We start from the raw sequence: 26,434 nt of genomic DNA, 5'->3' as shown, positions 1-26,434 counted from the left end.
CTACCATCAGGAAAAATAGGGAATTACTGCCCGCTGCCGCTGCCCGCCACACCCCAGGGTGAAGGTAAAATCCTCGTATAAGACGCACCGGAGTATAAGCCGCGGGGCATGAAGCGTCAAAAAAAGTCGTGGCTTATAGTCCAGAATTTACGGTACTTGATTTAAAATAAGTTAAAAACAACTAGTTTCTGAATTCATGAAGAATTTGTTAAATATAAACATGCCCACTACAAATTCACTAAATTGTGCCCAGCCCTTTGAAATGTACTGTGAATAATACAAGAAAGCTCCCAGGTTGTCCGACAGACTCTGTCGGAGGTTGTCAGAACGTCTGCCAAATATCCCGGGTTCAAACCTGTTTTAACATCCCCTTTCTGTGCTGCTCTTCAAGCTCCTGTTTGTCTCATTTACGCACCTCAAACCTGAGCAGTAATTCTTTTTGGATGTTTGGATCGGTGGCGAGCTCTAACATCACCACTCACAGGGAGGAAGCTTCATGATTTGCATACGTTTTTATTGAAACTGAATATTACAGGAACATCCTTGAACTGTTATTACAGAACCATTAGAAACATCATACCCTGACATCACTGCTTGATCATGACAAGAATAACTATCATCTGAAGTCGTTGGGAGCAGCGGGCAGTTTTTATACACAACAGATGTCAGGAATAAGAAGTAACAATTACCTGCCAAGCTTTGCCTCCTGGCAGCACGGTGGTGCAGTGGTCAGCACTGTCCCCTGACAACAAGATGGTTGTGGGTGGAGCCCCGGCTGCAGCACAGGGTCTTTCTGGGTGAGTCTCCATGTTCTCCCTGTTCCTGCTGGGTTCTCTCTGGTACTCCAGCTTCCTCCACAGTCCAAAGACATCAAGAGGGACCAGGTTAATCCAGACTCTAAATTGACCGTAGGCGTGGCTGGGAGAGCCAATGGTTGTCTGTCTCTATGTGTTGGCTCTGCCATGGACTGGTGACCTGTCCAGGGGGAAGGCTGCTGGGATAGGCTCCAGCCTCCCCGCGACCCTTAACAGGAATAAGTGGGAAAAAATGGATGGATGGAGGGATGAATGGATGAATGGATGGATGGCTTTGCCTCCTGTCTATCACACTCAATACCTGAAAAGTCTGATTGTGTGTAAGAAAATATGAGTAAGAAGATCTCTTGAATGAGGCCCCTAGTTATCTTCCAGATATTCTACTGTCTGTGCCTGACGTTGGGGCTGTGTATCTCTTCATGTAGTCAGACTGATTCTGATTTTCTCAGAACACTTTTATATTTATTCTAAAGGTACAAAGTTTGACCTGCTGAACAAGTGAAAACTTTGATAGAAAACAAGAATACAGATATCAGGAGGATGAACATTTTAATGTGCTTTGTTGAAAACTATGATACCAAGTGCTGAGCATTGTAAAGCAGATCCTTTCAAATCCAAATGACGGCAGATGATTGGTTTATCATTCACCACCACCTAAACACCCCGCATGAAACACTGTCACCAAATTCACACCCTCTGCTGAGCACACTACGCTGCTTACTTCAGATTTGAACTCAGATTTCACCAAGAGGGCAAATGATCAAGATCCTTCTTCAAATATTGGTAAAGTGCTCCTGTTTCTTTGTGTATGTATTCCATATTCAAACCAGTCCATCGTTTCCAGGGTCCTCAGCGAAAATGGCCCTCAGAGCATTCCTCTTGGACGTGTACTTGATGCTCTGGATCTCGCCACCTTTGTTGTTGGACTTCTGGAAGTGGATCTCGAGGTTGTCCTGAATCTCCTCGTCAGGCTCCACGTCTTCGATGTCCTTCAGGAGGACAGTTCGCTTCGAGGTGCCGCGGAAGGTCTAGAAATCCAGCAGACATCACCTTGGTCACTGTTGTGCTCACACACTTTGTTGCACAGTTCAGACGTGCAGAAAGCTGAATTCAGGCTGGTCCTTACAGAGTCACTTCAGTCTCACAACTCATAGAATGCACCGACCACCACCAAGGACAATGTACCATTCTGAAATAGACTTTATTAAAATAAAAAAGTCCACATCCTTCCTGCACATGTTAGCAATCATTTGAAATACACCAGGATTCATTTCATAAAATGAATGGGAATCTGTTTCAAAGGTTAATTGTTTCTTCTATGAACCACAGCACTCCACAAATTATTTGAGAAAATCAACAAGGCTCTAATAACATAATCCTTCTGAAGGACAAACCGACAATATGACCTATTGACCTTTCTATTAATGCCTCCAGAAATGAGTGAGCTGGTGTGAGGGCATCATCTGTGACTGCATGATGGCCACAAGACAGCATTCATTCATTCATTCATGAGGGTTTAACCACTGGTGGTCAAAAGTGACAAGTGGACACTAAAAGAAACATAAAAAACTACAACTCTTACAGTACCCCCACGCCACTCCACGTAGTTTCACTACGCAGGACAAAAACCGGACCCAAAACCTAATGACTGCGCACGGAGAATACATTCACGCCGCCTGGCACTGCCCAGTCAACACAATTGGAAAGAAATTGCCGAGTCACTCACTTTGCCCCTCCTCACATGCATTAACCACCTCCCCTCTCCACTCGGAGACACATCTTCAATCAGCTTGAACCAAACAAACAGCTGATCGACTCTCGCGGCTTTGACTGCTGCCAAGAAACGACCCTCATCAACTGGATGTCAAGGAACAGCACGCACATCATACACAGGAAAAACTCAAACTGAATTTTTACATCTCTACGGGAAACACATCAGCTCCCGACACACGGGGGGGGGGGGGTCCTTGATGATGTTTTCAGCTGTTTTAAGGGTTGTTGTGAGTGCAGTCATGGGTGTAGAGTGAATAGAGTAGTGGGCTCAGCCTTGAAGGGAGCCAGTGCTGAGGGAGAGGATGGGTGATCACATGGGGGACAATTTTCCCTGTCTAGATGGTTGGGGTGGAAATCCCTGATCCAGGCACAAGTTGGTCAGGGGACCAGTCGGTCCATCAGTATTGAAGAGTGTCCAGGATGACAATGTTAAATGCTGAGCTGGACTACAAAGCCCCTTTCACACTGCACCAAAAACGCTGATGAACACAGGTTTTTGCCGACCCGGGTGTTCAGCAGCTCACCTCGGCTCTGCTCGGCTCGCCTGCAGTGTGAAAAAGTCAACTTTGTCTCGGGTTTCCCGCGACCTTCCTGTTGCGTCCTGATTTTGTCACTGTGCCGCCTGTCAGGCTGTCATTGTGGAAGCTCCGGAAAACAAATGAAAACTAAAAAAAAAATTGGCCTGCGTTGTGAGACTGCTCACTCATCTCTCAATAAAGTTTTGGCCTCTGCCAATCAGTCGGATCAGTCTTGCTGTTGATGTCCCAGAGACTCTGTTTCACGCCTTTTTTCTAACAATAATAAAGTCTTCACATCTTTTTATCGATCATGGCAGCGCACTGGCAAGATCGTAAAGTCCGCCAGCTGCTCATCATCCGCGGCGAAGAGGAGATCCGGCGGCAGATTTCTGGAACCGTAAGGGACACGTTGATTTATGGGAACATCACCGATGGACTCGACGACGTCCATGCTGTCGTTTTTTTTACCTCGCAGTGTTCCGGCGTACTTTTATGTGTTTTGATGATGTTGTCAGCGCGATGATGTACGAGAGAGAAAACACAGGCACACAGCGTCCCAGCGGGAGCTCAGACCAGCGTCTGCTGGCAGCTTGAATGCACTCAAATGCCGAGCAAACGCGGGCACAGAAACACGCATAGACACGTGTGTTTCAGTGTGAAAGGGATATTAGATTGCTGCCGGTGTATTCAAGGTGACTCAGCATTAGTGATCGGTGTGGAAGGCCTGCATGGTGTCTCCTCTGGACTGCTTTGATCTGTTTATGTTCTGATGTGGGTCAAAGGAGGGAGGCAGACGGGCCTTGATGGGTTTTACTGGCCTACAAGCACTGAGACACACAGACGTCCAAACTCCACACAGGACTTGTTGTGAGGTAACAGCATCGCCAGTCCATGCCTAAGAAGTGCAACACCTGAGCCCTGTAGTGGACCTTCCACCAGCACTCTGCAGGTGCTTGAACACAAGCAGAAGCCAAACAAAGTTCTTTTGTTGCATCTCACCTGAAACTTGCTGAGTCGGTGCTTGAAAACGGGTTCAACCTGCACCTTCACTTGAGAATCCAGATCCACACAGTAGCTCCCTTCCTGGGCCAGCTTCTCAGCAACTACACACACACACACACACACACACACACACACACACACACACACACACACACACACGAATCCCCAAGTAAAGTAATCAGCAAGATACAGCAAACCATTGGTACATGCAGCATAATTAGCAATGTTGGGATGTGGATGGATTGTAAATGACTGAATTTCCCTCAGCAGTAAAACGATGTCACACCTTGATGCTCAGCAGGACTGGGCACCAGTCACAAACCAGATCTGTTCCTGGCTCTAGTTGCTTATCTTTGATCAGCTGGTGACCAGAACTGGTCGATTTTCACATGATCATGACCGGTGACCGGCCACTCAAACAGAGATGTGCCGATCTTCTGCTGGTCAAATTCACTCGCGCGCTGATCTACAGCACTCAGCATCAGCAGCACACATGCACGCACATACAGACATGACATGAAAATTTGAGCATATTTAGGCTGCTGCAGTTATCATTAATGACATTTCTATGATGAATTTGTCTGTGGTTTCAATTCTTTTCAATCTTGATTCCAGTTTTATGAAATATTAATGTTTTTTTCACGTTACACCACACTCACAGTGAATCACTGCAGCAACAAGCCGATCCAAAACAAAAAACATGCAACGTGCATCACCTCCAGAGCATCCTGAAAGCTCTCCAGTGACACGACCCCCCCATACACACCCTCTGCCTCTTTGAGCCCCCCCAGAGCTGAATATTATGTATGTCAATGAAATTATTTGCTGCAAAACTGAAAAGAGAGCATTTCCTTTAAATATTCTGTCAAAGAAGACTCTTAAAAATATACATTTAAATGTAAATAGCAGCTTTGAGATTTGCCGGTCGCACCGCCAGTGTTGAGGAAGGTGATGTGTCCCGTCCCGGTGCTCTCGTTGTACTCCAGTCCCTCCACCTCCCCTCCCCCTCGACTGGGCCTGCAGAAACTCAGCTCCAGTCGATCTTTCATTCTCTCCTCAGGAAAGGAAGCAGGAATTTTGGACACCTTGATCTCCTTTTTAGAAATATCCAGGTTGATCTGCAGGGATGACAGGGCACACTATCACATGACCGGCTCCACAGAACGATCTCATTGACTTCATGTTATAAAACACAGCTTTGTGTCACAATAAGCACACAAATGAAGACAAAACTTGAGACCAAGACGATGCCATTTCATGCCAACACATATTTGAATGTAAACAGAGTTTTACTGACACTGAAGGTGTGAAGTTCAGATGCTGCTGAGCTGATTTGATTACAACTGGGGTTGTTGAGGATACACAGGAACGTCGGAATGACATAGACGGGGGGCAGTATGAGAGACAGATGGACCCCTGTGTGAGAGACAGGTGGACCCCTTAGTGAGAGACAGGTGGACCCCTGTGTGAGAGACAGGTGGACCCCTATATGAGGGACAGGTGGACCCCTATTTGAGAGACAGATTGACCCCTTAGTGAGAGACAGGTGGACCCCTGTGTGAGAGACAGTTGGACCCCTGTGTGAGAGACAGGTAGACCCCTGTACGACTGACGGATGGACCCCTGAGTTAGAGACAGGTGAACCCTGTATGAGAGACAGATGGACCCCTATATGAGGGACAGGTGGACCCCTGTTTGAGAGACAGATGGACCCCTTAGTGAGAGACAGGTGGACCCCTGTGTGAGAGACAGGCGAACCCTGTATAGGAGATAAGTAGGCCATTAAATTGGAGTAAGTGAAAGAATCTTGGCTGTGTTTACCAAGTTATACATACACACACACACACACACACAGACATACACACATGCTCTCACCCCCCCCCCCCCACACACACACACACACACACACAGAGTCATCTGATGAAACCTCTCCTAACAGGTGGTCAGGATTCACACCTCTCAACATGAAGGAGGAGTTACTACATGCTACCATCTAGTGGACACAGTAATGAAGTGTTCTCAAGCGACAGTTCCTGCTGCAAAATGCTCACAACCAGGAGTTTGGTTACAGAACAGTTGGCATGTGTTTCAGAGATGTATGTGGGTTGGACAGAGATAGATATTGTAGATATATATAAGATATTCATGAGTTGATTTGATGAACCAGAGTTGCCCTGAAGATGCAGCTACATCCCCCCTCGATGAAAAATATGAAAACATCAATTAAAAGAAAACTGTTTGTTTTATATTTTCATGGTACTAAAATACTATTCACTGTCCATTTGTTAATGCCGTGAGGTGTTTATTTACAGGAAACTTTTGAAGGATGGATTTTACCCTCAATTTATAGAACTTTTTTTACCCTTTATCTAAAAACTGGTTCTTGAAAGGCAAAAGTTTGAAAAAAAGAATAAGACACAGATGAAAGATACATCCTAGGACGCGCTGGGACACATCTTCAGTGATGTGCCTGAGCTCATCGGGCGTTTCGGGTCTTTCCACATCAGAAGCCCTCCCTCAGGTGACCCAGCCAGGGTTGATCAGGCCCTGGCTTGTGTCCCAGCAGCATTATCCCACTGATCGCTCCTCCTGATCCAAAGCCATCTGGAGGCTCTTTCTGCAGCCTCCACTTTGTTCTTTATGGCTTTCCTCTTTGCAGGCCCCGTGATGCCAAGCAGAGTGAAGACTTTGCACAGTGACTGGCCAGCAAATCCTCGACACCCCACTTCTATAGGCTCGCAGCGTACCTTCCAGCCTCTTCCTTGACATTGCTCGACGAGTTCCTGGTATTTTGACCGCTTCCGTTCATTCGCCTCCTCAATGCGATCTTCCCACGGAACTGTCAGTTCTAAAAGCAGCACCTGCCTTGAAGAGACAGACAGGAGCACAACATCCGGCCTCAAAGCTGTTTTGGTGATGTGGTCAGGGAACTTGAGTTGCTGCCTTCCACTGTCTTGCGAGGGACCTCAGTTCTTTCCGCAGTTGGTGGATTTTCTCTGCCCTATGATTCCTGGTGAAGTTTGGTTTGCTGGTCCTGCTACTACGACTGCCACACTGAACTTTTCAGTCCCGAAAGTGACAATGATGGTGGTCATGGTCTGGAGCCATCTGTCAACATCCCCTTTTGCTGTTGTTTTGATGATTCTGACTGTATCCTCATCGAATCGATGCCACTCACTGTGCTTGCTTGCGGGAGGCCACTTGATACGATGCCGCTGAGTTACTCTGCTTGGAGCTGGAGAGCTCACCACTTGGAGGTTTTGGGCTCTGTGGGGTGTCTCCCGGCTGGGCTCCTCCGTCGTCTCACCAGGACTGGATCCTGTGCGCTGCACTCCCCTGAACCAAGCATTTCATTCGACCCTGATGGATTCTGAGGCCGCGCTCATTCTTGCAGACCTTTCCACAAATGCATCTCCCGGTTGTCGTCGTCGTTAAGCCATTTTCCGATGTCGTCAACGTTGAATCCGTCCTGTTGGGGAACTCACCCCCACCCCCCACCCCCCCACCCTCGGGTTCCCCTAGGGGTATTGGTCAGTCGGTCGATTCGTAGCTTTTTTTGGGTTCTTCCTCATGGAAGATGCAAGTTGGGATGCTACCCCTTCCTGCCCCAGATGCCGTCTTTCCGGGCTGTCAACTGTCTCTCCAGTAGACAGTACACATAATAAATACAAAGTGTTTTTTGTTTTTTTTTGAGGGGTTAAACAGTATAACATGGTTAATACCAGGTTAGATGTGAATGTGGTGCAGGGATTTATCCAGCCGCTCATAAAATTGTCTATTGTATGTTTAATTCTCTCATTAGAGGTTTAAGTGTACCGTTGTTATGGTTTTATATTGACAGAAACAGTTGTCTGCTAGCTGATGATCACAAAACTAAAATAGAGAATAAATCAACAGAACATGATAAATAACTTCACATGTCGGTTTGAGGTGGTAGCAACAGAGAGTAATACTAGTTAGGGATTAACTGTAAGTTTCATTAGCAAGCCTTGCAATTCCTGGCTTTAGCCAAAACACCAAAGTAGACCAAAGTCATCAATCCAGCACTGCTTTGATGGTAGAGGATGGATGTTACTGCACCTCAAACTTCACCACAGGATCCAGGTTGATTGCTTTTGTTGTCACATTCAAACTGCTGCTGTTGCAGGGCACCGACCACTTTTTGATCCTCAGGATCTCAGAAGCCACTGGCAGAAAAGAGGACACACGGGATGTTATGATGTCTAATCATGTTGTTTGTTAGTGTTGCGGGATCGGTTGGCAAAATGATAGATGGCCCAAAAGAAGTTGGGCAAATAGACATCAGGACATCACCTCCTCCTCCTCTCCTTCCCTTTGCAAGCATTCTGGAGCCCAGAAACCCACCTGAGTTGCTAACTGCTAGCTAGCTTTGCTGCAATGAACACCAACAGTGGGCCACAGGAGTGAACCATCTCTGCAGCGCTGTAATGATGAACAGCCTAGGGACTGTGGCACTTCACGTGGTGTTTTCTCTGTTTTAGTGTCCTTCCTGTTACTTGCGCAGAGCCCTCATGACTTTCAGTGCCCTCTGCAGTTGCTTCTGGCCCTGTTCATCACTCACATGTGCATGTTTCTACAATGCTGAGTCAGTCAGTCAGTCAGTCAGCCAGTCAGTCAGGCCCTCAGATGTTGCCAGGTCAGGATGAACTCCTTGGTTGTTCCAAATTAAACACTGCTGTCCTGTTCAGAGACGAGGGCACCCGGCCTGCTGACAAGCTCTCTGCCCTCAGTTTTTAATTTACGACGCTAAACTGAGGATTTTGAATAACTTACAGAGTTTGCTGTGTGTTGTGTTTTGCTGTTTCTATGAATGGATTTGAGAAATTCACTCACTGTGCTGCTGTAACGCTCATCAGAGCAGACAACCACTCGTTTCTTACTGGGGGGTCAGGATTTTGAGACATTTTGCTTGGTAAGTGGACTGATTAAGATTCATCACATCTGTAGAGTGCGTGCTAGCCTTTAATTAATTAAATGGAAATGTGTCCAGCGGCCGAGTGGTCCAACAGAGCAACACGCCACGTAACGCCCCCCCATGGAATGGAAAGCATCTGTACCTTTCTCCTCTTCAAAGGTGATGAGTGCCTGTCCTCCCAGCAGAGGCAGAGCCAGTTTCTGATTGACAGAAAACACCTCTCTGATGAACTCTTGACTGTTGCCTCGACTCTCTTCCGTCAACTTGCCGGCGAACTTCAGCTCTGCATTCGGCATCTGGGCTGAGATCTGCACATGTGGACAGTTACACAGATTTACCGGCAGCTTACTTGTTTTCTGACACCATAAATGTTAGACTTTGTATCTATGGCAACAGCTGTTTCACATTCAAGAAGTATTATTAAGTTCCCTTGGATATTTTCGTGTTTTTGTGTATGAAGTGTATTTCTGTATAAATCCATTAGCAAGGCTGTATCTTGTATTAAGAAAGAAACATACACCTCATCTTCAATCAGATCCCTGGAGAGACAGTCACAGGTCAGGCCTGCACTGTTTCATTTTGGTTTAGTCTCCATTTGATTTGGCGATCTTGACCATGTATGTATGTAGCTTCATAATATCAATGCAAAACTGTAAACACCAAGAACGGCCCTCAGAAATTCGGACTGGTGCTGGTCATGCTTGAAGCTCCATCCACACACGCCGAAATGGACGCGGTGGCAGTCTGATGAGGGTGGAGAACAGTCGTGGCTGCTGGTTCATCTTGAGACTTTCTTCATTCTTACCTTGAATGTCTGCTTGAGTTTGCTGGACTCAACCCTTTTGGCCTCCAGTTCAGCTTGATGTTCCTTCAGGCTGTTCAGTAAATCCTGTTTGCGTTTGTCAAGCTCCTGGATAGCCAGCTGTGGGACAGAACAACGGTGGGAGAATGCAGCGGTATCTTTTTACTCCCCCTGATACCTGCAAGGCCCCTGCATGACACAGTGACGTTACCTGTAACGGACCCAATGGCTCGATGAATTCTCTCTGACACTCCTCCCGCTGCTTGAGTAGAGCCATCACCTCCTGGTGAGCTTCATTCTTGGCCATCTCCTCCTCCTTAGTTTCCAAAGTCAGCCTGGATTTCACATCATCTGCCTTCACTAATTTAGTCTTTAAAAGAAAAGAAGGTCGTTTAATAACCACCACGAGTCTCATGGTCCGTTCAGGGGAACTAGGAAAAGGGCTGCCTGATTAAGAGACCCGATAAAGGGAAGGGAGGGTTCACACATTCACAAGGCTAAATCAACTAAAACTGTCCATCCATCCATTTTCTCCCTCTTCTCCTGTTGAGGGTGGTGGGGGTGGAGCCTATCCCAGCAGCCTTCCCCCTGGACAGGTCACCAGTCCATGGCAGGGCCAACACATAGAGACAGACAACCATTGGCTCTCCCAGCCACGCCTACGGTCAATTTAGAGTCTGGATTAACCTGGTCCCTCTTGATGTCTTTGGACTGTGGAGGAAGCTGGAGTACCAGAGAGAACCCAGCAGGAACAGGGAGAACATGGAGACTCACACAGAAAGACCCCGTGCTGCAGCCGGGGCTCCACCCACAACCTTCTTGCTGGGGGCCACAGTGAGGACCACTGCTCCACCAGGCTGCCCAGACAACAAACAAACAAAATGATTTTGAACATTGCAACCACGATGTGATTTGCAATGCCGGAGGAAATCTGTTTTACATCAACATTTTCATTGAAAAACCCATTCAAATGAAAATGTCTGATTGTTTCCTCTGTTTCATTTATTGTGATCATTAATGTTCATGTTCATGATTTCACCACCCGTGGGCACGGCTGCACAACCAGCGTATGCCGGGAGAGTACAGCATTTGTTCATGGCTGTGCGTCAGGATTCCCTTGTGAGATCAGCAGCGGTGCTGTGGACCTCCCAAATGTTCTAAAACGTAAGACAACATATTTTGGTATAGATCCTCCAAAAATGTAAAACCAGCAATGAGTCAGTTTTCGTTTCTCTGTCCTCAGTAGAAAAATGTCCTTTGGTGTCTTTGATTAAGTTATTTCTCCGTGTGACCACCAGGTGGTCACGCTGAGGCAGCTGGATGACACCATTGAAAAAGTCTTAGTTTGCTAAATTATGAGCAGTTATGCAGCTTAACTTGTTACAAACACCCCACTGGTACGACTGGTAGGATACGTGTGAAGAGGCAACTGTGCTGTGATAGAATTTATATACTTTGCACAGTGAAATTTTGTTGATCTAAAAGTATACGTTGGCAGTTATATTTTTCATGTTATATAGAATGGATATGTATATATATACTGTGTATATGTATATGTATATATAATGGATATAGAGGGACCCAGTGAAATGGAGTAAAACGGTAGAAACCCCAGAACCTTTGAGGTATCCAGGGGCACCAAACAGACCCTGTGGACAGGGTCCTTGCTGCCACGCTGTTGTCTACAGGGGAAAAACAAACTTTTTTCGTGTCCTCCTTCTGAAAAGACTGTAAACATGGAAACTGTACCAGCGCCCCTGATCCTGGGAGAGCAACCTCTGAGGTCTCACTGATCCATGGAGTCCCGGCTGCTGCACTTAAATCGCCTGATTGCTGCCGAGCTAGTCTTGGTTTAGTTTAAGTGTGTCTTAGGCAAACCTCAACCCAGAGGGCTTAAGGAGTTAAAAGAAATGAAGACACAATCATAAAATAATTACAAGTAAATATAATTACTATTATTATCATTATAAAATATAATAATAATATTGATAAAATAATAATAATAAAAACATAATACGGTCTTCGCCTGAAGTACCTCAGGCCCTAATAATCATGCAGCCCTTAACAGAAAAGGCGGTAGAAAATGGATGGATGGAATAATAACAATAATAATAACAATAATAATAATAATAATAATAATAATAATAATAATAATAATAATAATAATAATAACAAACACGGTAAAATACAAAATTTACAACTTTTTTTAGACTATCAACCGTTTGATGCCTGCTCAATCAAGGGCTGTCCTGAATCTGTTCGTACCCTCCACTCGTCCAGGTTCCTCCTGGCCTCCTCCAGTTGAGTGTCTGTCTTCGCACCACCATCCATCTGTCAGCGGGGGTATAAAAGAGTATCGACCAGGTCACAAAAGGTTACAAAACAGTTTAGTTGTCCTTACTCTGCAAGTTAGGGTCACGACGGTATAGAAATCGGCCACCCAGTAAAACGAAAACGAAACAAGGGGTGAAATACGAGGAAAAACATGCAGAATTGAGACAGTAAATTAAGTTTAAGTTACATATTTTGAAGATAAACCTTTCCTACCTGGAGCTGTGTGTGGCTGCTGGCGTCTGTTCCCCTAAAAACTGACAGAGTGAGGGAGGAAACGCAAAGGCAGAGGACTTATAACGTAAATGAAACTAAAAGTAAACGGCACAGGGGCTTTATGGCCACAGCGACCCCTTTGGCCACTCGTCATATTGCAGGCGCCCCTCCAATATATTTGATACGCGTCAGCGTTCTCCATCCCACACCGGCCCCGGTCCAGGCTTGCTTTTTGAAGGATTATATCCATCCATCCATTTTCTATACCGGTTATTCATTAAGGGACGGGGGGGGGGGGGCTGTCCCAGCTGTCATTGGGTGAGAGGCAGGGATGAGTCACCAGTCCATCGCAGGACCATCAGAAGCAATTCGGGGTTCGGTATCTTGCTCAAGGACACTTGGACATGGTCACTGGGGGAAGTGGGGATCGAACCAGCGACCCTTTGGTTGCTAGACGGCCACTCTACCTCTGAGCCACGCTTCCCCTTTGGCGGATTATATATTTACGAGTAAACTAATGCATAAAATAAAAATAAATGCTTTTCAGTCATATAAAAAGGCTAGCATGACCCCTGTGACCCTGAACAGCTAAGAGGTGGAGAAAATGGATGGAAGGATGGATAAAAAAGGCTGTTCATGTCGTTTTATTAACCCAAACATGGCACAACATGAAGGCCTGTTTATGTCCCTTTTAAATGGTGCCACATTTGTAAGGAGCACACATTTGTGGGAGGAGCAGCAGAGCTGAGAACACGCCGGTGGCAAACAGCTTATTTTGCCGTTGACTCTTGTTAGGTGTTTGGTGGATTGAATGATTGCGTTTTGAAGGAACGAGACACACTGGCAACTTAACAATTTCTCCATCCAACAAACAGGAGCCTCAGGAGGGTGTGGAAGAGCCACAGCAGGCTGGCACCTCTTCCTCCGGCTGGTCACCAGCCTGGTCTCACACCGATGCGGGATGGCATCCCAGTCTTTAACCAGCATTTGTTGCAAGTCAGCCAACGTGGCTGTGTTGGTCACTCGGGCACCAACAGCAGGTTTGGCATTGGCAGAGAAGATGTGGCAAATCTTTCGTGGGCACAACCCACGTTCTCAGCTCTGCTGCTCGTCCCTCAAATGCATATTACTTTCAAAGGTGGCGCCATTTTAAAGGGAAATAAACAGGCTTTCCAACGGTAGCAGATTTATTGCCAAGAAACACTGTTATAACAAGGACATAAACAACCAAACGCAAATTTCCTTACTGTCAGTGATATGTTTATACATTTCCACATCTGTTCATTTCTGCGTTTCTGCATGTATTTATTTGTGTATTTGTGTGTCTGTGTAATATTCATTGATGAAGGTACTCTGAAGGAAATGCTTTAATGCACAAAACCACACATAATGTTTGTCAAAGTAGGAAGGTGGACCTGACACTTGTATGTTGTTCTTTTTGCCAGTGGCACTTACATTTGTAGAAAATGGATGGCTGGATGGATGGAGCTACTTTTATGAAAATTAACTCTTTCTGTGTATTTCTTGTGCAAAATGCACTTTCCTTACATTGTCCCGTGAAGGACAAGTTAAAGTGTTACTGTTTGGATTGAAAAAAGAGACAAAGACAAGGACAAATGTTTCAGATCCAGCAGGAAGTCTGAGAGGGAGGGTAGGAAAGTGGAATGTCCGATTTTGTTGGATTAGACTGTCGATTCAAACTGTACCCCACTGGGAGGGTCTTAACCTGCATGTCTGAAATGAGTTTTGAAATGTGGAAGATGTCATTCTACACTGTCTTGAATGAAAGACATTTATAACTGAATGTAAATTAAACTCACAGGCCACAATATTTGGAAACAGCTCGGAAACATGTTTTCACAAAAGAACACAAAGGGAAGAATAACGGCTAAGCTAAACAGGCCGGCTGGGGGCGATAGTGCTCCGCGCGGGTTTGAGTCGTCATTTAAACTCAAGAAGAAGAAGAAAAGGAGGCGGAAGAAGACGACGGCAACGCAGAAGAAGAAGAAGAAGAAGAAGAAGAAGAAGGAGCAGAAGGGTACAAGCGAAAGAGTAGTTGATTATCGTCACCAAACCAGAAACAGACAGCGTATCAAGATGCGTTGGTTTAGTGGTTCCATCCCTGACGCCATTAACTCGGCTAAGCAGCGGGGTTTTGTTTTTGTCGTTGTCATCAAAGGTACGTGTGTGTGTCGAGTAGCCTGTCAGCTAGCATTAGCCTGCGTAATGTTGGCTAACCAGAGGGAAATAATAGCATAAGTGGGCTTACTAGCTTGCCGTCTGAGCGGTGTAGCCAGTCACCAGCTGTCAGAGAGACGTTCCGTGTCCGTCACCAGTATTTGAGGAGAATGTACGCTCGAAAGCAAGTAGACAGACACCAAAGCCAGCTAAATTTCTGTCACAGTCTCTTCATTCTTAGTATTTTCGATAAGTGAGATAATCTTAAATTATACGTTTGACCTATATTGTTCATGAAATAGTACATTTACATATTAATTCGACCCTGCATCTTAGCGTATCAACTGAAAAACAGCAAAGTAATGAAAACAGCGGACAATAGCCTTAATCTATAGTTTTTAATGAATTTGTCATGTGTGACGTTATCTATGCAACGATTTGTCTTGTACGTTTGTCGAATTTTATGGATTGAAGACGAAACTGTTTGTTTTCAGCTCTGATGTAGTGTGTTGACAGTGAGCTATGACTCAACACTATCACCCTCCACACTCACAGGGGACGACGAGCAGTCCACACGCCTGATGTCCAGCTGGGAAGACGACCGAGTCTCGGAGGCTGCGCAGAACTGTTGCGTGGCCATTCAAGTCGATGCCAGCAGGTACAGTAGCTTCCCCAAACATGGAGATTTAGCCCTCATCTGCTCGCTCTCTTGTTCTTTGAAGGTGAGGTGACGTTTGTGTTTTTGTTTTTTTAAAGTAAGCAGTCTCAGCATGAGGAGTCGTTTTTTTTTATAAAAACTCACTGCTCAGTTTGGCCTGTAGCTCGCGGCCATGACACCTTGTTTTCAGTGACATTTGAAATTGTGTGGGAGATTTACGCCTTCTACCATGAAACACCAGCAGTGTTGACTAAAAACCTTTCATCAGCAAGAGAGCGAGTAGATGATTTCATATTTGGGTGAACGATCCATTTCAATTGAATAGTTTATAGCACTTAATTTTATATTTTATGGAGGTAAGCACTCGCCACTGTCCCTCATGAGCAGAATGAAATCAGTGTCGAAATTCAAGTCTCTTAAGGTGAATGTCGGTAAACAAGGGCTCTGGGACCTGTTTTATTCAACTTGTGTTACTGTTAAGTAGATGGATGTAAAGGAGCTTGAGCTCCTCAGCCAAGGTGCCAGCTCATCATCAATGCCAGGATGCTTCTTTTCCTGGTGCTGAAAATGTTGTCAAGGTTAATACTGTCGGTGAAGATTCAGGGTCATCCAGGTCGTCTGGGTCATCCAGGTCATGGTAGTCTAAGAGTTGAGTGTAGGCAGCTGGAAGGAAGGTTAGTACTGTTGTAACCTGCCAAAATTAAACAGCTGGCTCTGGATTGGTTTTGGAACATAAGTCTAATCCTGGAACAGTGGCGTGCGTGCACCTGTTGACCCCAGGGTGTCACATCATTGTCGCCTCGTGTAGGGTTGTACTGGGAAACGCAAACCAGAATAATGAGCTTTAATAACATACTTTTTTTTGAACAAGTGCAGGCACTGAACAAACCGCCTGTTACTTTCACCATCAATGATTGTGAATGTGTCAGAACAACCAGGAAGAAAAACTGAGTCTTGTTGAGTTCCAGAACTTAAACAGTGAATACATATTGTTTTTATTTCAATCCTAAAACAAAATAATAAAACACACAAACAAAATAAGTGTTTGAAAAATAGCAGGTAGAATGAAACATTTACACCCCCACCCTTCTCTTTATCATTGTTATAATAGTAATAATTATTATTCAATCATCTTAATGATGCAAGAAACCTTTTCTGTAAGTGTTGGAACACATTTAGAAAATAAATGTCATTGTTCATGGATGTTTCACTGTATGATAACAAATATTTCTTTTCTTCCACAGCGAGGTGTGTGTGCAGTTCTCCCAGATCTGTATCTTTTTTGTTTAGGTACTGTTCTAGTTCTACCTGGTGCTACAACAGACTGCTAGTTGAGATGTTGCGGGTTGTTCTTGCTATGGAGTGTGCAAATAGCGAGGATATCAGGATCATTACTGTTGTATGCAATTCTCCATGGAGGGAGAGTTACGAAAATAAAAATAAACTGCAACTGTTGAAATTCAGCTGCACATTAGATTGCAAACTAAGTGATGTGCTGATCTCACTCACAGAGTGAATTATGCATAATAAATGGCTGAGAAAGTCAGAATGTAATAATAAAGTAGTGATTCTAACCTGAAGCCCTCATTCATCAATGGAGTGTAGACACCAGTCCAGGAGAGGGTAGACATCGAACCAGTCGGGGCAGATGCAGCCACTCTGAGCCCGGCTCTGCCTGAGGTTTCTTCCTGTTTAAAGGGAGTGTTTTTTTCCCGCCACCGTCGCCGAGTGTTCGCTCATGTGGGAATGCTAGATCCTCACTCTTTCATCTGAATGAAAGAGTGAGGATCTAGACCTGCTCTTTGTGCCTTGGGATGGCTTTTGTTGTGATTTGGCGTGACATAAATTAAGATTGATTGATTGATTGATTGAAATATGACATGATTTTGGTTCTATTTATGAACCGGTGATGTCTTAAATATCACGATTTTTATTGAGATACAGAGATTTTGTTCTGTTACTTAATAAGCGTCAGTATGGAGAGACAGGAAACCTGGAGGAAGAGGACCTGGGCAGTGTCGTGCAGCGATGTGACACAGGCTGCTGGGGAGGACTTGGCCTCGGTCCACAGGGTTGATGCCCTCACTGAACTTCTCTCTATCTACTAGGGAGTGTTTATTTACTCAGCTAATAATTATGTATACCAGAGGAAAACTAGGAAGGTGAACTGATTCAAACACTGGATAGGACTCCCAACCTCAGTGAGGGAGTGCAGACTTGTCCAACCATCAGAAACGGTGATTGGCTGGCAGAGGTTTGCGCAGTGTAGATATGACATAGCAACGTGTACAAGACAGTTGACTTCTCCAAGGGAAGTAAAGCTGCACGTATCCATGACAAGTTCTAATCAAGAAATACTATGTAGAAAATGACTAATTGTTTTTATGCTGCTCGTATAAACGTACCAGCAAACTGCAGAGCTTTTCTTGAACACGTCTGCGTTCAGATCCAGTGGTCTGCATCCCCTCCAGCTTCTTTATTGGAGAGAATGGAATTCCTCTTGAGGTCATCGCCGGCAGTGTGTCTGCAGAAGAACTCATGACGAGGATCAACAGAGTCAAGCAGGTAGAGCCACGAAGGTTGGATGATGTAATGATGATTCATGAATGATTCTTCGGTCCTTTCAGTTTTTCTTCATCAAGCCTTAAGCTGTGTGTGGCAGTGATGAAGAAATAGGCATGTTAAGGCTGAGCGGGTGTGTGTGACTCCAGCTGGGGGATCTCAGTGGTTGGAGATCGTCTCCGTTCTCGTCAGGTGGAACTGCCACACTAACATCAGGGGCTGCGCTGGGCCTGTGCAGCAGATGGGTTATGTGATGATGAGAAATCCTGCAGTCAATCCAATCTATAATGTGCACGCAGAGCAGCTGCTACTGGTTAGACGACTGGTGATGTAACAGTAGAGGACAGAGTCCTGCTGAAAATCTCCTCAGAAGACACTCCGGTGTAGCTGCTGAGCACGGGAGAGGCTGCAGAGGAGCTCCGTGTGTTTCCTAAATCCAAACTTCACATTTCTGAGGACAAACACAACAATCTCTCCACGCTGATAGAATATGCAGCGTTGTCATAATTGGCATTGTTTTGTACATTATGCTTGAGGCTATTGATGGAGAACACCTGCTTAGCTACTGAGGCTAGTGATCCGATCCAGACTCCTCTAGAAATGATGCTTTTGTTTTTTTTTAATCTTGTTGTTAACTTAGATGCACGCTCAGCAGTTTGGTGGTGGCACAGTGTCACCAGAGGCAAGTGCTCCAGAGATGATGAGCTCAGCAGGCCCAACACCAACACCAGTCTCAGCAACCCGGTCATCAGGAGACAGCAGTGGGTCCTCAGCAGCTGTAGCGGCGGCGGCGGCCACGGAGCCGGCAGCAGGACCAGCAACAACAAAGGGTAAGAGAGCCTGAGCTGGTGTCAGCTGGGGCTGGGTTTTATTCAGTCATGCTGAAAGGTTGACGGAAAAAACACAGACAAAAAAGTGGCGCTTATAATTACTTAAATCAATAAGTACTTAAATCAAGTACTCTCAAATGGGTGTGGGGGTGTGGGCGCCTGCCTGGCGCATTGAGCTTGAAGCGAACGACGCCTGAAGTTAGAGCAGTTCAGAAGCGTGTAAGTGCGTGGTCTTGATTATCCACGTGCTCTTTATGGTCACTATATGCTCAATCTACCGACACTTGGATTTGAACAATCAACCAACCGTAACACTTCCAGTTCAGCGCCTCGGTGAGCAAGGCTGGATCAGCACCAGTGACTCAGTTCCCCTGAATGTGCAAGCTGGTTGTGCTCAGCGCTGCAGGGAACAAGAACCAGAAGTGTTCATCTTTTTAACTTTTAGCCCACATCGAAGTATTTGTGGAGCACTGAGTACACGGATGGATAAAGAAGACAAGGACGATAGCAGATTGGGTGGCGTTGGGTTTATTCCTGGTTCCATCAAAGGGAATCGCCGCCTGCTACTTGCTCTGATCCCACATGGTTTAACTAGCAGAGGCCGCTTCCCCGTTTGTATCAGCATGATAAGAAATAATAATCTGATGATGTGTAAACATCATTTATGAGAGAGTTGAGGTGTTTAAACACGGCATCGTGTGCAGCAGGCGGCGATTGTAGCCTGATGCGCAACATGAGAAGACCCAAAACACAGTTCTGCCGGCGTGATTGCTTTATGCCTGATAGTTGCTGTGTGAAAGCTCCGAAAAATCGACTTTTTTTCTGGAAAAAAACCCAAAACCAAACATGAATTTTGCTGCTATTTCCTGTATCATACTTGTGTTCTGTGGGGAAGTTCTCATGACACAAATAACTGTCCGAAATGTTTTCAGTACTTACAGGAATAAATTGTGTTCGGATGGTAAAGATCTCTCCTCCGTGTCAGAAGTCCTTGTTAGTTTTCATCAGATATCATTTATTCTTATCACATAAAAGTATAACTGCCTTGTTTATGCTGACAGGAAACTGTTGACATTTTGGTTGGGTTTCATTCACTGAAAATTAAACTTTATTTGTTAGTGATGAGTCTTAATATGTCTCAGGGTTTTTGGGCAGCTGATTTAGATTTGAAGTTTTTTGACTAAAAGCTATTTTAGATATAAGATTTAATCAGATTTTAGTCATTCGATTATTGTTAAACCCCCTTTTCCTACTGCACAAAAGCAGATCAGTCCCGTTCTCATTGAAAGCAACACTGCGATCATCAAGACAGCAGTGTTGAGATCATGATTTAACACAACCAGGTGAAGTACGTGATTGTATGAAGAGCTGTAATATCCATGTAGAAGTCAAAAGCTTGAGGTAACAGTGGTTTAGTTGGCTGACTTCTCTGTCCTTGTTCCTACTGTTCCTAGCTTCCCTTTCAAGCACAGCAGATGACGGCAGCCACTCAGCTGCGACTCCTGCAGACGAGAGACAAGCAGCTTCAGAACACGCGACTGTGTGTCCTCAGAGTGAAGAGAAGCTGGATGCTAAAGTGGAAAGGTAGGAGCACATTTTCACGCTGAACTCTGGGTACTGGACTTAGATATTCTATAAGTTGTGATGCAAGATCCAAATATGTAGTCTAAGTCACATTGTAACATTTTTTATGTAGTCAGTTAACTTTACCAAATAGGTTATTCATGAGTGAAGTGACTACAGTTCAAAAAATGTTAGAAACATCAGTCAAACCCTCTACTTTCAGTCTGCCAGTGTCACTATAAATCGTGTTACATCACGCGTGTAAATTTTGTGTTATGTTGGAAAACAGCACAATTTTCCTCACGAGAGCTTTTCTGACCACAATGAGACCAAAAAGTAGGAATTAGTTTATCTGAAAATGCACCAGCTAGTAGGTGATTGGTGATAAATCGAACACAGAAATGAGCTGAAACACAAATGAGGACGAAAACTGAAAGTCTTGTTGATTTCCCTGCTAAGATTCGCCACATTTCCCGTGTCCACGGTAACTTGTTCATGTTTGGGGATGGGACATTTTTAATAACTTTTTGTCTTGAGGTTCCTTGGATTATGAAGTTATTGTATATTTCACATTATCGCCTATGAAATACACACAAGCACATCCAGAGTTCCCTCAGCTAAATGTCATATTTTAATATTGCATTGTCTCGTCAGATTAACCAAGAAACTGGAGGAGAGACAAGAGCAAAAGAAGAAAGGAGAAGAAGAGGTAAAGAGGCCTTTTCAGGGCAGTAAATGTTAATACATTTATGTTAATATGGCTCCCTCCCTGTTCACGTCACTGACGACTGAGTACTCTCACTGCCTCTCTGGGGCTGCAGAGGCAAGTTTAAAGTCTGAGCTCTCAGACTGTGACTGCCAGAGTGAGGTGACAGACAGACAGGATTCTTGATAGCGTCTCAGATGACCAGATAACGTCAGGTACGAAACAATGAAGAAACAGATGCTTCCCAAACCAAGCAAGGGCTTAAGGTGACGTGCTGATGTGGGCCAGAATGTCTCAGCAACATTGAAGCTTAATGCTGCAGTTAAAGTCATTTATCAGAATGTTATGGCTGATTTCCCAGGTACCCTAACCTCTATAAATTGATTTGAGTGTTGGACTCTCACACACGTACCTAACTGCATGTTGCCTGTAACCACAGAGTGAAATTAAGAAGGAAATGGAGCGGCGAAAGATGGGGAAGGACATACAGGACTTTAAGAGGAAACAGGAAGAAGAGAAGACCAAGCGACTTCTGGAGGAGAGAAATAGAGAAAAGGTTGAAGAGAAAGCTGCCAGAGAGCGCGTCAAACAGCAGATCGCTTTGGTAAACAAACCCTCTTTTGCTTCAGCTTGTCTCCGCTCGCAGGATGAAATGTGGAAGATGTCAAGCCGGTATTTAACATGCAGGAAATGGTACTGGGAATAGACAGTGTCTGAGTGGACAGTGTTGGTTGGTGGTGATGATGTCATAAATTTAGTTGCTATCTTGGTACAATGAAAGAACCTTTTCTTTAAGTATTCTCTAAACACTCAAACATTCATATTTGGGTTTATTTGACCTTTTGATCATGATTTTTAACAAAGACAACCAACTTTTACAAGGAAAATGTTCACGTTTGAAATGTTTGTTTTTCTTTGAGAGTCTCTTTTCTTTGCCACAAACACCTCCACTATTTTATCCACTGTAAAGTCGCAAGTGGGGAGGTGAACATGCTGGCACAAACACCCACACCAATATTTTGGCAATTGCCAGTTGATTGGCGGACGATAGCTGATTGGAAATTCAAACATATCATCCAACTCCACTTTAAGGATGGGACAAGTTTGTCCTGCACAACCCAGAGGTGCTTGACTGGATTCAGTTGTGGAGAATCTGGAGGCCTCGTCAGCACCGTGAACTCGTTGTTCGGTCATTTTGTCTTTGTGTTGCACAAAGAAATTAACCTTAAAAAGGTGTGCACAAAAGATCAGTAGGCAAAAATAGTATTGAAGGTTCAAAATACGCTCAATACCACACATGTACAATAAAAAAAAATGTTTAAGTCAAATTGCAGGTGTATCAACAGCGTAAAGAGAGTCCTGTCAGAGCACAACATTTTACTGGCGTCCATTTCTGTCTGCTGTAGTGCAGCTGTTGTTCCAGGCAGCAGATGTGTTTTTAGGGTGTAGAGTTCCTCAGGCGTGCTCCCCTCATTGGCTGAAGCGGATTGGCATCACATGTGGTTGGTTTGGCGGTTTAAACAATGAGAATGTATTACAGGCATTAACCTCTTTTTTCCCTCTGTCCTGCAGGACCGAGCTGACAGAGCAGCGCGCTACGCCAAAACCCAGGAGGAGGAGAGGACTGCTAAGCAGGCGCAACTGCAAGCCAGACAGACAGAAGAAGAGGCCAGGAGAAGAGCTTTACTACGGGAGAGGAGGTAAAGACTTGCTGAAAGTCAAGGAGTGACAAATGCATTAACTGTTTATATGTGAGCTGGCAGCAAGTATGAGTTCAACGCGGGTACAGTTACAGGTTAGGACAAAGGCTTCCGCACACGAACATGAAGGTAAGACTGATGCTGCTCTTCCTCTCGCTCTTGCATTTGGGCCCAGTTAGGAATAACACAAAGATTTACCAAAATACGGTGAAACGTACAAGCCGAGCCTTGTGGCTTTGGATTATTCACTCCTTTTTTTCCTGGAAAATCAAAATAATATCACAGCTCAGAAAGAATGTGAAGCTGTGTGTTTAAATATAACTGTATTTAATTTTTGATTTGTAGTTGCCAGTTACTGGCTCAGTGTAGGTACGCAAAGTGTGTGCCACACCACAGGTCAGTACTTAGACCCTTTGGGAGATGGAACAGTTCTCAAATGCCTTTTGTGGCTACAGAGTGTCTGTAGTTCAGTTTCAGCTAAAATACCAACACACATTCTGTGTTGTAAACTGTTTTCTTGTCTGTACCAACATCTCCTGCACGTCTGTCCCTCCTGGTGAGGGATCCTCCTCCCCTCCTCACCCTGAGGTTTCTCCCATTTTTCCCTCTTAAAGGTTTTCTATGGAGTTTCTCCTCAGTCGATGTGAGGGTCTGAGGGCAGAGGATGTTGTTATGATGCCATGAAGCCTGGAGACAAACTGGTGGTGAAAACAGGCTACAAAGAAAACTGCCTCTCCTTGCCAGCTGTGTTTGAGATTTTCATGCAGGAACATCTTTATTTTCTCATCTCAGATGTTTTTATTGAGGCTGTACATTAGCATAATTTAGGCTCTCAAAGTAGCCTGAAATGTCAGTGTCCAGCATCATAAATGTACGAGTCGCAGACAGAAGGAGTAATGACAGGAACCTCTGTGTGTCTGCCTCTTCGTCTGTCCTGGACACCTGTCTTCCCTGCAGTCACAAGCCACAAAGGCAACCAACAGGTTTCTGTTCTCCCTTTAACTCTCTCTCTCTCCCTCTCAGCACCATAACAAGGATACAGTTCCGCCTCCCGGATGGCTCGTCCTTCACCAACCAGTTCCCCTCACAGAGCAAACTTCAAGAGGCTCGGCAGTTTGCTGTTCAGGTCAGTCAAACACACACACACACATACACACACACACACACACACGACGATCAGGAGTGAGCTGATTAGATTTTGGTGATTAAAGGGCACTGACTGGTGGTGGATGATGTGACGAATGCAGCAGCTTCTGCTCCTAAGAGAAGACGCATCATTCCTGCTACAAACACTGATTTAGCGATAAATGGAAGATTCATTGATGATCGGAATAAAAAAGTAATGAGTGAGTGATGCATTATGATATTTGAGTGGATCAGTCACTAAAACCCTATCAATAATGATTAGTGGGAAGAAACATGAGGTTGTAAAGCGACATGTGAACTCTGGGTAATCATGATTAATGACTGACATGGAATAAACTGCCCCCCAGCAGAGGGGCGGGACTTGTTCTGATCAGTGAAAAAAAATCAAGTTTTGATAAAACCGGGATGGTTTTGTCAGGATTTTTCAACTCCAGGGCTCTTTGTTGGCTTGAATGTCCAGTCGGGTACAGCTGGAGAGAACTGTTCTATGTTACACCACAGAATCACTGACCCACGTGTTTGGCTTTCACTCAGGAACTGGGAAACCGCTATGGTAACTTTTCCCTCGCTACCATGTTCCCAAGACGGGAATTCACCAGTGAAGACCTGAACAAGACTCTCCAGGAGCTGGAATTGACTCCAAGTGCTTCTGTTGTGCTCCTGCCTGTGAGTAGAAATGTTGTCCATGCTCCACCTGACGCAGTCACCTCAGAGTGATCCCACGCATACACACATGCTGGCGCTTTAGAGGAAATGAAAAAGGAAAATTTGTCAGAGCTCATGTCTAGAGCTCAAATCTCATGTCTTTCTGGTTGATGCAGGAAGAAGAAGTGTAGCATAGCTTAGCAAAATGAAGTTTGGACATTGGAGGCCAGGCTGGGTTACAAGATCTAAGTCTCAAACGTCTCTTCCATGTGATATTGGTGTCTCATCACTTCCATGTTCTGTCCGTCCCCCAGCAGTCAAGCAGGCCTGCCAACACAGTGGTCCAGTCCTCGAGCGGTGGGATCTGGGCAGTTCTGGGCACAATCCTCTACCCTCTGCTGGCTGTGTGGAGATTCCTAAGCTCCTTCCTGTTTGTAACTCCGCCCCCTGCTGGAGCAACATCGAGAAGTCCCTCCCCTCAGTCGAACTCTTACACCAACTCAACATCTGTCTCTGATAAACCAAAGAGGTGAGTGGCGGTCTATTTCACAGACCTCAGGTTAGGACCCAACAGGTGAATCTAGAGCAGCTCTCCAGCAAATGAAGGGTCACAGGTTCGATCCCCACTTTCCCCGGTGACTGTGGGGAAGAGTCCTCCAGCTCCTGATGAGAACGTTGGCACCCTACATGTCCACCTCCCCTGGGTGAGAGAGTGTGGCCTGGCTGCATTCCAAAGAATATTGAGCCCGTTTATTGTTGGGTTCGTCATAACGAGCAGAAGCGCTGCTCTGCTGCAGGAAGGGGGAGTAGTTGGTGTCCATAAACGATAAATTCAGTGGAACCACATTCTGCTCGTATGTATTTCCGCGTGTTTATGAGCCTGGGGAGTCGCCTTCATTTGCTCATCGGTGTCTTTGTCTGTTTAGAGAACCTCTGTCCAAGCACACCCTGGAGAAGCAGCCCAAGGACTTCAAGAAAGACGGTAAAATCTGCCGGCTCAGAACTCAGGAGGATAGTGAGGAAGACAACAACACCTGGAATGGGAACTCCACCCAGCAGATGTAGCACAGTTACTGCAGCTTTCCCTAATTCAGTCTGCCCCCCCCCCCCCCCCCCCCCCTGCTGTGCCCTGGCTCCTGTGTGAATTAGTCCGGTTTGGACTCTGGACAGTTTTTTGTTTTCTGGCTGATCCTTGGGCTGTTTTTCTCTTATTGTGCTCCAACACTGCTGCGCCTCACCTGCATGGGTAGATCTGAAACCAACAAAACGTCCTGATGGGCCTCAGAAGAATGTTTTCTGTTCATGACATGATTCTGTTTCCTGTACTGGACTGAAACTCTACACCAGCCACGTGGCGGCCATCAGAGAAGTGCTCGTTCAGTTTTTGCTCACAGTTGATCATTTTCAGAATTGTCAAACAGGCTTAAAGTGACCCAGGTTGCCCTGATTGTGTTTGCTAGATTTTCCGGAAGGCACCAAATTGACCTTTGACCTGAACATTTTGTAGTCTGTGCCTGGTTTACATCACGTTATGGGGTTGTTGCATTTTGAGAATGTTTCTTTCAAAAGATGGCTAGTGACTCATTTACATGATTACCTGACTGGAATAAAGATTTCCTTTTTGACGTATAAAACATTTGGCACAGCCGATGGTGGAGGACTGCACATCTGAAGCTGTTTGAGTGACCGACCTCACACACACACACACATACACACAACTTCGCAATATACTGTATGTCTTCTTGCTGACGATGGGACTACTGTAGTGCTCCTCATTCGATGAAAATAAAAGTAACCTGATTTTAATAACAAACTCTCTGTCTTGGTTGTGAGGTTTAGGACTCATCCAGTGAAATGTCCCTGCAGCCTTCAGCGGGGGGGACAAGTGATGAATGTGCAGACCCCCGCAGGAAGGAGAAGCTAATGCTCCTACGGCATCAGCACGGCGGTGGCGCGCGTCACCTGCACCAGCTGAGGAGGTGGAGAGGTGCTGTTGAGCCTGTTCAGTTGTTTTCGTGAACATGTCTACCATGAATACTAGCCAACTGCGACA

General features: G+C 45.2%; 2 protein-coding genes across 3 annotated transcripts; one reads left to right on the top strand and one right to left on the bottom strand.

Annotated features, from left to right (window-relative positions):
• Nucleotides 1–1,331: 1,331 nt before the first annotated feature.
• On the bottom strand, nucleotides 1,332–12,534 carry nmi (N-myc (and STAT) interactor). The gene is made up of 9 exons (XM_086219362.1): nucleotides 12,394–12,534; nucleotides 12,112–12,177; nucleotides 10,058–10,216; nucleotides 9,850–9,966; nucleotides 9,187–9,352; nucleotides 8,189–8,295; nucleotides 5,040–5,226; nucleotides 4,106–4,209; nucleotides 1,332–1,843 (listed from the first exon to the last, which is right to left on the bottom strand). Exons 2-9 carry the CDS (start codon nucleotides 12,175–12,177, stop codon nucleotides 1,637–1,639), a joined length of 1,113 nt encoding a protein of 370 aa, XP_086075488.1. The 5' UTR covers nucleotides 12,394–12,534; the 3' UTR covers nucleotides 1,332–1,636.
• A 1,833-nt stretch (nucleotides 12,535–14,367) lies between these two features.
• On the top strand, nucleotides 14,368–26,206 carry ubxn4 (UBX domain protein 4). Of its 2 annotated transcripts, none has more exons than XM_086220941.1 (13): nucleotides 14,368–14,572; nucleotides 15,127–15,229; nucleotides 16,474–16,502; nucleotides 17,676–17,794; nucleotides 18,432–18,621; nucleotides 20,076–20,205; nucleotides 20,839–20,893; nucleotides 21,330–21,494; nucleotides 22,463–22,590; nucleotides 23,614–23,716; nucleotides 24,271–24,402; nucleotides 24,699–24,910; nucleotides 25,308–26,206. In XM_086220941.1, exons 1-13 carry the CDS (start codon nucleotides 14,491–14,493, stop codon nucleotides 25,444–25,446), a joined length of 1,587 nt encoding a protein of 528 aa, XP_086077067.1. In that variant the 5' UTR covers nucleotides 14,368–14,490; the 3' UTR covers nucleotides 25,447–26,206. The 2 variants fall into 2 exon arrangements, with proteins under 2 accessions (XP_086077067.1, XP_086077066.1); XM_086220940.1 differs by having other exon boundaries at nucleotides 24,696–24,910.
• The last annotated feature ends 228 nt before the right edge of the window (nucleotides 26,207–26,434 follow it).

The sequence above is a fragment of the Aulostomus chinensis genome, chromosome 12 (genome assembly GCF_037954235.1).
Source record: "Aulostomus chinensis isolate RoL2024-O1b breed Wild chromosome 12, RoL_Achi_v1.0, whole genome shotgun sequence".
Taxonomy (NCBI): domain Eukaryota; kingdom Metazoa; phylum Chordata; class Actinopteri; order Syngnathiformes; family Aulostomidae; genus Aulostomus; species Aulostomus chinensis.
The sequence above is the reverse complement of the archived record's forward strand: the minus strand, read 5'-3'. Positions and strand labels throughout refer to the sequence as shown.